Raw genomic sequence first — 8,632 nt, 5'->3', positions numbered from 1 at the left:
GCATTTATAAAGTTCACTCTACCTATTCATAGTCAATAATTGCTTAGGTGAGTTGGTAGGTGAAGTTACCTTTTTGACCTCCATAAAAAAAAAAAAACAGTTCAAAAAAAAACAAAATTACTTCCCATTTCTGATCAAAAAAAAAAAAAAAAAAAAAACTTCCCATTTCCCCTCCAACCCTGTAAACGGCCGATCAAAAATAATAGTACCCCTAATCGATCGATTCGACTCACGGACTCCCCTTTCTCTCTCAATCGATCCCGCAAGAACCCTAAATCTAATACAGACTCTCTCTCTCTCGCGCGCGCGCGCGCGAAAAGTGTTTAAATTTTTTCCATCGACTTTTCTTCGATTATTTGGTTGGTATACGTAGCGTATACGCATGTTCAAATTCTACTTGAAAGTGGGTTTGATTTCAGTTGTGTTGCAGACCTGTTGATTGATACGCATGGGTTACGAGTCGGACGACACCTCTCAGGACGGTCGGGGCGAAGGTGGGTTCAAATTGTTTTGGAGATTTTGTAAATGTAAAAATCACGCAAGGCAGGGTTTGCGCAACTAGCTGTTGAATGCTTAGATCAAAATGCGTTGGAAATGGTTGGTTTAACATCAATTAGAAGACTAGGTTTTGCAAGTGCGAAGGTTCGTAACCCCAATGGGGTTTGGCCCGAGTGGCGTGAGACAGCTAGCAAAGTGCTTGCTTCCATGTGGTCGCAAGGTTGAATTTCACTAAGGATAAATATTCAAAACCATAAGGCCACTTGAGGTTTGCCTGGTCGTTAACTTCAGGCCTAAATTAGTCGACGTGCACACTCGGACATTCGTTTAAGTTAGTACTTTTTTGGTGGAGATAACGGAGTGTTTATCCATAAGTACCAGAATGGTGAGGTTGGGTTGTTTATTGGAACATTGTATTTTTGCTCCAACCACTGGAGTTTTGTGGGAGGATATGATGGAGTAATTGCCCACGACTCCATGAGGGCAAACACTAGCTCTTGGATGCTAAGAGCATTGTGGAGGGCAAACACTAGCTCTTGGATGCTAAGAGCATCCACAATGGACTAACCAAAATTGGATAACCAACGAGGTTTGGTGTGTTAATTGGGACATCAAATTTTGGCTCAACTTCCTTACTATTAGAGTAATTTAGCTTCACTTCAAATGGGATTTCATTGATAGGTGGGAATGTATATGATTTATGTGGCTATGTTTATTTTGTTAATATAGAAACCATGTAGGCGGGGAACATAAAGTGATGGATTCAGAATTTCAACTTTGGGGATGCGAAGTTATATGATAAGGGGTTGAACCATTATAATTTCGTGATCCTCTACAAATCTGTTTGTATAATGAGTTTTTGTATAATTGGTGGTGCCAACACCCCCTGCACCCGTTGTGCATCCATCATGGGGAACGTCTGACACCTACTCAAACTGGAGAACTACTGCAAAGCGATGAGCTGCAAGTTAAGAATGGAGTCATATAGAAATGTGTTTTATATTTTTTGCTGGATTGCTAGACAAAATAGGTCGATTGTTGAGCTCATTTGCTGGGCCAAATAGTGTGTTTCATTCTGTTTATTTTATGGGTTTAGCTAGCCAGCGATGTATAGTTTCTTAATTTATTGCAATAAAAAGGTAATGCTATATTTACTAGGGTTATCCTACAAAGACCATGTAACAAGACTAATGATCAGATACTAATGCTTACGTTTATCATTTTTTCCTCTGAAATTTTTGGTTTCTTGATTTGTTAGATGATGAAGATGATTATGAGGAGGCTGGTGGGGGAAACCGGCTTTTGGGATTCATGTTTGGGAATGTTGATGGCTCAGGAGATCTGGGTGTTGATTACCTTGACGAGGTAAGATTCTTTTCTAGACGTTATCATAAGTTGCTTACTATGCATATTCTTGTTCGTTATTGCTTTATAAATTGAACCTGCCTTGATAAATATATACAGAGGTGCACGATTATGCTTTTGTATGTATGCATGCATTTAAGTTTATGATTCCAAATGGATTTTGTTGCCTCAACTCTCTTGTAAAAAACAAGCAACTTTTGTTTTGCTTGCTTCTTCCCACTTCACCCCCACCCAGTAACTGCAATGGACATATGATATTCAAGCTCTGCTGCTCTGCTTAGAAGTTGAATTGACCAGCTATTGAGTTCTTAATCTTTCCCGTTGAACTGGTTCTATGACATTTTTGTTGTTCATTAGGCATTTAAAGTGTATCAACTGGGGATTGGTGAAAATTGGCTTTGTGTGTGTCCTCATAAGACATAAGTCGTAACATCCTTTTTTGCCAGTAATTTCGTGCTGTTAACTGCTTAGGAAATCAAAGCACGTTTGCAAAAGAAAGTTCATGATGCTGGAAGTAACTAATTGAGGTTGAGATCTGATAGGATATAAAATTTGCTCTAATGGGGAAAGGATTCCATTTATAGTTCAACAGTCAATAAATTAGCAAACTTAGTGCTGCTGTACTTATCTACTGTGGAAATGTACAAAACTGTTACCTATCTATACATGAAGAGCTAGTTTAACCTTGCAAGTGATTATCCACCACTCTAGTTTCATAATAATATATATGTGCAAGTATAAAACAATCTCCAGTATTCCATGTTCTAAGATAAACGGCTTCAAGGCCATTTTGTGTAATGCAATAAACTTTATTCCTTCTAATAATGCATCAGTGGAAGAAAGCAAGGAAGGATTCGACATTTAAAACTTGATGTTGATTTTTTAAGAAAATGGGTTAAATTGCTTTCTTGCTCAAGGTCTCAAATCTTAGAGAGCATGCAGCTTGTCGTTTTACATATTGTTATAATGCTATACTTCTGATTCTTTTTGGGGACGCGTCTTCCAAAGCTTAATACTTGCTCCTGAAATATGCTTGTATGTTCTCACACTTCGTTCTTTGAACAATCAAATAGTCCAAAATCTTTTTTGACGTCATTTTATTGTGCTGGATTGGTGTTCCATCGCAACAAACCAAGTCTCTATTTGTGGGCTCCCGTAGCTCAGTTGGTTAGAGCATTGGTCTTATGAACCAAAACTTGCGGGTTCCCCGCCAGGACCTTTTGCTCATTGTTCCTTGTTTATAGGTTGTTGTTTCGATAAGAAAAGTTATTTTCTTCCCTCAGGATGTATAAGAGCCAACTTTGTGTATTTAACCTCAGTGTATCCTATGTAGGTGGTCTAATGGTATGAACTAGCTTAGATGGAAAATGGTGATAAGGTTATAAATATCTAGCGACATAAACTTTTAATGGATTGCAAGGAGTATACATGCAATAGTTAGGGCGTAGATCGACCAAAAAGTGTATTCCTTCACATAAGAGCACTCAATTTGCATTAGGAGCCTTACCATCCTATTTTTCGTCAATCCTAGATGGTGACAGAAAATACAAAAGAGGAAATTAAGGAAAAGCAGAGGAGAAAAAACATGCCAAAAAGAAAAGTATGATAATAGCAAATTATAAATGACGCCATTCTCTAGTCTCCGAAATGAGAACTCAGAAATCCTCTTATAGGGACTTAAAAAATGGATAGATAGTGAGCTCTCTCCCACAAGGAATCATCTGCATCAACTTTATCTTCAAAACTATTGGAGACTTGGTCTCTGAAAATGAGAAAATTTTGGTTGCTATGGACATGTGTGACTCTGACCTTTTAGTTGGACAGTCATCTAGCAAACAACTAGTATTTCAGGTTTCTAACAGAAATATGCATGCGACTTGAATGATATAATACATAATGCTTTATGGCACCTTTTAAATACCATCTAGCCTTGGAAATGAGAGAAAGGAATAAGACAATTTGCATTTTTCCGTTTCACAACATTCTTGACATGAGAATTGGATGAACCCGGGCACTTAGACACAGCCATAGGAAACCCATACCTGAGTCCTTGTAACATGGTGGCAAATACACTTTAGGTTGAGAACTGGTGGTCCCTTGAATGAGATGTAAATTTGGTATAGAGATGTCATACGATAGATTTATGCTATACACGATTCAGGCTTGATCATTTTGTGTCGTATTTACTAGTCTTTGACTTCCTATTCCATATATTTTCTGCATTTTTGCAGATCCTTCAGCACTTATGCTAAAGTTGTGATGTGTTCCTTAGGATACCAAGGAGCATCTTGCTGTGTTGGCTGACAAACTTGGTTGCAATGTACTCTGTATATGTTTTCCAACAATAATTTAGGGAGGCTTTAAGTTATGAAAAATTATTGGTTGGTCTTGGCGAACTGTCACGTGGTGCCCCAACACGCCAGATATTTCCGTGAGGTCTACCACTAAGTGTATGGACTCCAAAAAAATATGTGATGTTGAGAGGTGTTGGGGGGCACCACGTGGCGGTGTCCCAAGACCACTGGATAATTTTTCAAGTTAGAAGCATCCCATAGTCTTATGTTGGGTTCAGGGGAGGAAGGTATAAATATAATCCAAGTGTGTGTTCTCATCTTGTGATACTAATTACTTTATTTGATTCACAGTTGTCAGTAAAGTCATCACGGACACCTGTTGATGCTGCTGAAAAGGTGATATCGCATGCCTGTAAAAAGCTCATCTCCTGTTGTTTTTGTTGTTAAGTGGTTATATTGATTTCTTTAACAGATAACTGACTTAATTTCTCTTGAAATATTTATTCTGACAACTTGTTAGCAGTAGTGTTAATGTAAAAGGCACACCGAGGTGCCAAGATCTCCTTGGCCTAGGCATGGGCTTTATTGTAGTGAGGCATACATTGTTTATAGAAAACAGATGTTTTTGACTTATAGTAAAGCAATAGGGTAGTCTCAGACTCTCTGTTATGTATGCAGTCAATTGATCAATACGATACAACACAAAATGGTCCCTTGAACTTCAACTCTTTATGGTTGTTCCTGTTGCTCAAGTGAGGATGCCCACTATATATTTCGCAGAATGAGAAACAGAAAAGGAACCCAGGTGCTTCAGGAGAAAAACTACCAGGGAAAGAACTAGCAGGGTGAAAAACATCCGGCAGGGAAACTAAGCGGATTAATGGACGTGAACCTTGGAACAGAACCGTTGAAAAAAGTGGCAGACAAGAAGAGAATATCCTGGACTGCAGCTGAGGAAAAAGAACACTCAGAGACCAGTGAATGTGTAGAAGAAGAATTCGTGTTGGACTAGAGGACAAAAAGAAGAGGAAAAAATGAAGCTCTCTAAGTGTGTGCCTTGCCGAAAGGGGGTAATTCACCAAAAACCTCGCTCCTTGAGCACCCCATTGAGTGCACCTTCCCTGAAGGGCATTAGGACAAATGAATATCGCTAGAGTGATGTCCAACGAAGGGCAACAAGGTCATTGTCTATTGAGTGAGAGATTGTGACATCTCACATCCACGTCGGTGGGGTGTGGAAATCTCAATTGAATGAGTGTAAATAATGAAAAGCCACTTGCTACTAAAGTAGCCTGAGTCCAAGCTTTTGGGCCAAGTGTGGTCCCACTTTCATTGCGCGCCTTGCACCTCATCAAAAGGCTTGTTCCTTGCATTTCAAAAAGTTAAATGAAGCTCACGAAGTGTGCAACTCGCCAAAAGGCTTTCTTCTGGAACACCTCAGTTGCGCCTCATTGCATTCACTTGGGCACACATCTCACTGTACCTAAGCGTGCGCTAGTCTTGCGTTTTACAGCACTGATTAGCACTAGGATATTTGGATTTATGAACGACAGGTCCCGAAGCATTGGGTCTTCTGTGCTTCATTATTATGAAGTGATAACTAGGCATAAAGTTGAAGTCAGCCGAAGTTGACTGTTTTTGTATTTGTGATGCTTGGTTCCGGGCAAGATAATGTCTATAATAACTAAGATGGTCTTTTCATTAGTTTGTTTACGAATTTTGAATTGACTGAACTCGCTTTGCCCAATGTTCCTTTCAACAGTATTCCGAGAAGCATGGCGAGAGACTTTTCTTAGACTATTTTTCTGGCACGAAATTTGTGTATGAAGCAAGGGTTGATGTGTTTGGTTGCATTTATGGGCTGTGAGAAAGTGCAAAATGATCTGAACCTAAAGGAGTAACAATTACTCTGTCAAAAAAAAAAAAAATACTCTGTCAATATGACTTGGAATTTTTCTAAAAGCAAATATTTCCTCCAAGATCTAACTGACAGTGGATATGTTTTATTCTGAAAATAGTTTGAATTCTTGTGGTCTTCATCATATTTTATTTTCAAGGAAGATGCATGACTAATCACAGTTATTGCCACAAGGTTTCCGACATGATTTTTGCCTTTTTCCTTCTTCTATTGGACACCACCTATGCTGATTGATGCCTTGATGGTATTCCAGAACCTGGAAGTGTTTGTATCATTGCTCTTTATTATTATGAGACAAATGGTCAGTCTACTTCACAATCATACTCGATGGCCTGTTTCTAGTTATATCTCTAACTGAGATGGTTGTGTTTTTTGCCTCTAAGATTATGATGAGAAGGCTGAAGATGCAGTTGATTATGAAGACATTGATGAACAGTAAGAGGGACCAGAGATTCAAGCTCTTTCTGAGGAGGACTACTTGTTGCCAAAAACAGACTTTTTTGCTACACAAGTTTCAGAGGCTACGTTGGTGCAAAAGACTTCTGTGTTTGATGATGAAAATTATGATGAGGAGGATGATGCAGCAGGATTTGAGAACGAGCAAGAGTTGGACACAAATGCAGAAGTTCAGACTATTCCTTCATTAGGTTGGTTTACTATGTGGTCTATGCTCCGCTCATATCAGTGTGGTTGAAATTTGTTTGTTGCAAACCTTGGTTGTATAAGGAAACCAAATGTCAAATTGTATGTTACAGTTATTGAACGTGATCTTCATCCGGTGCCTTCTTGGTCATCTATGTTGTATATGTATATAGTAGAAAATTGTATGTTACAGTTATTGAACGTGATCTTCATCCAGTGCCTTCTTGGTCATCTATGTTGTATATGTATATGGTAGGAAGGAAATTGATTTTAGCACTCCAAAAATTGATGGAGGGGCTCCAAAACGACGTCGTTTTGTATATCAACACAGTTCAGTTTTGGAGCCCCTCCATCAATTTTTGGAGCCCCTCCATCAATTTTTGGAGTGCCAAAATCACAATCTTAGTAGGAATCTTTTTCTTGAAACACATTTGAGTGCATGTGACTCCTATCCTAGTTGCTTTCTTCCGTTCCATGTACTTTCTGTTAGATACCAGTCAATTCTTACAGTATGGCTTCCCATTGTTCTTATTACAAAATTCATTTACCATTAGGACTTTATACGAACTTTTTCCCCTCTAACTAGCTTTTCAAGGGACTTTAGATCAGTTATTTTGTTCTGTCTTTATATTATCTCTCTCTTCCTCTCCCTCTCCCTCTCCCTCTCCCTAGCATCGTATATAAACTTTGGCCACCTTATGATGCGAATTGAGTAGTCTGCCAGACTTTATAATGGTTTTTATGGTGTTATATGCATATTGCTTTCGAGTTGTGTTTCCAATGCCATTTCGCATGTAGCTGATGACCTCGATCCATCATGAAATCCAAATACCTTCAATAAGCGTTCTTAAGTTCACTCTTTTATTATACTCGGAGACCCACTTAATAAAACATGTAAGTGTAGGTGACCAGAACACTATAGACTTCGTAGTTCAATATAACCTCTATTCCTGAATTTTGAGATCGTAAGATCCTTAGACTTTGTCTTTGTTTTTGGCATTGATGGACTATCTGGTGATTTTGTACATTTCCATGTGTATTTTCTGTATGTGAGGTTTTTGCAAATATAACGCAGTTCAGATTTGTTCACTAACGAAAAACTGTTGGTTGAATCTTGATTTATTTTGCCAGGTTGTTTTTTGTGGTGATTGGCATTCTATTCTGCACTCTACATCACATGGACAAGTTTTTTTCTGTCCTTTTAACTGAACTTTATTTGCTGAATTTGGCTAGTTTTATGCAAACAGGAAAGAAACTAAGTTGGTGATTACCAAAAAAAACTAAAAACAAGCGGTGAAATTTAAAATCCCATAATTTGCGGAATCCTGTTATTAACAAAAGATTTTTAGATTTTAGGTTTATGTTTTGGGTTCCAAACCTTTCTATGCATGAGTTTAAATTTATTATCGGACTTTTGCATGACTAATAGTCAGTTAGGGGATTGATTAACTAAATGATAAAAGGATGTAGTAATTTCTGTTGGTAAATCTGTATTGTACTATTTTAAGGGGGTTATGCAGGCGTGGCTCACTTTGATTCTGTCGGCTGAAGTTAAATGCATTGTTATGTTTTGATTTCTATCAAATTTCTTGGCATCCTAATAGTAGTAATCCTAGCTTCATCTGAATCACTTTCTGATGAAATTAATAATGACTTGTGGGACTTTTACCGATCAAAAAAAAAAAAAAAAGAGACTTGGTGGGACTTTGTTTGTGTAAACAACAGAGGATCGAATTGCCAGCCTTGAGGCATTATATTGGTTATGGTGTTTTTGACATGTACAAGTTCGTTGAATTGGCAATTTATTGTGTAATGCTACTCTCAGGTGTGTGTCGGCATTGAGAAGTCTAGGAAAAAGAAACTATTCCTTGTTTATCCTGCTAATATTTGCCATGTTCGTTTGTTTCCTGCTTTC

At 38.1% G+C, this 8,632-nt stretch overlaps 1 protein-coding gene across 2 annotated transcripts; it reads left to right on the top strand.

Annotated features, from left to right (window-relative positions):
* Positions 1 to 204: 204 nt before the first annotated feature.
* LOC131302549 (transcription initiation factor TFIID subunit 1-like) lies at positions 205 to 6,658 on the top strand. Of its 2 annotated transcripts, XM_058329242.1 has the most exons (4): positions 205 to 494; positions 1,757 to 1,863; positions 4,509 to 4,569; positions 6,459 to 6,658. In XM_058329242.1, exons 1-4 carry the CDS (start codon positions 449 to 451, stop codon positions 6,512 to 6,514), a joined length of 270 nt encoding a protein of 89 aa, XP_058185225.1. In that variant the 5' UTR covers positions 205 to 448; the 3' UTR covers positions 6,515 to 6,658. The 2 variants fall into 2 exon arrangements, with proteins under 2 accessions (XP_058185225.1, XP_058185226.1); XM_058329243.1 differs by lacking the exon at positions 6,459 to 6,658 and having other exon boundaries at positions 206 to 494; positions 4,136 to 4,560.
* The last annotated feature ends 1,974 nt before the right edge of the window (positions 6,659 to 8,632 follow it).

This window comes from Rhododendron vialii, chromosome 10a (genome assembly GCF_030253575.1).
Source record: "Rhododendron vialii isolate Sample 1 chromosome 10a, ASM3025357v1".
In the NCBI taxonomy this organism is placed as follows: domain Eukaryota; kingdom Viridiplantae; phylum Streptophyta; class Magnoliopsida; order Ericales; family Ericaceae; genus Rhododendron; species Rhododendron vialii.
The sequence above is the reverse complement of the archived record's forward strand: the minus strand, read 5'-3'. Positions and strand labels throughout refer to the sequence as shown.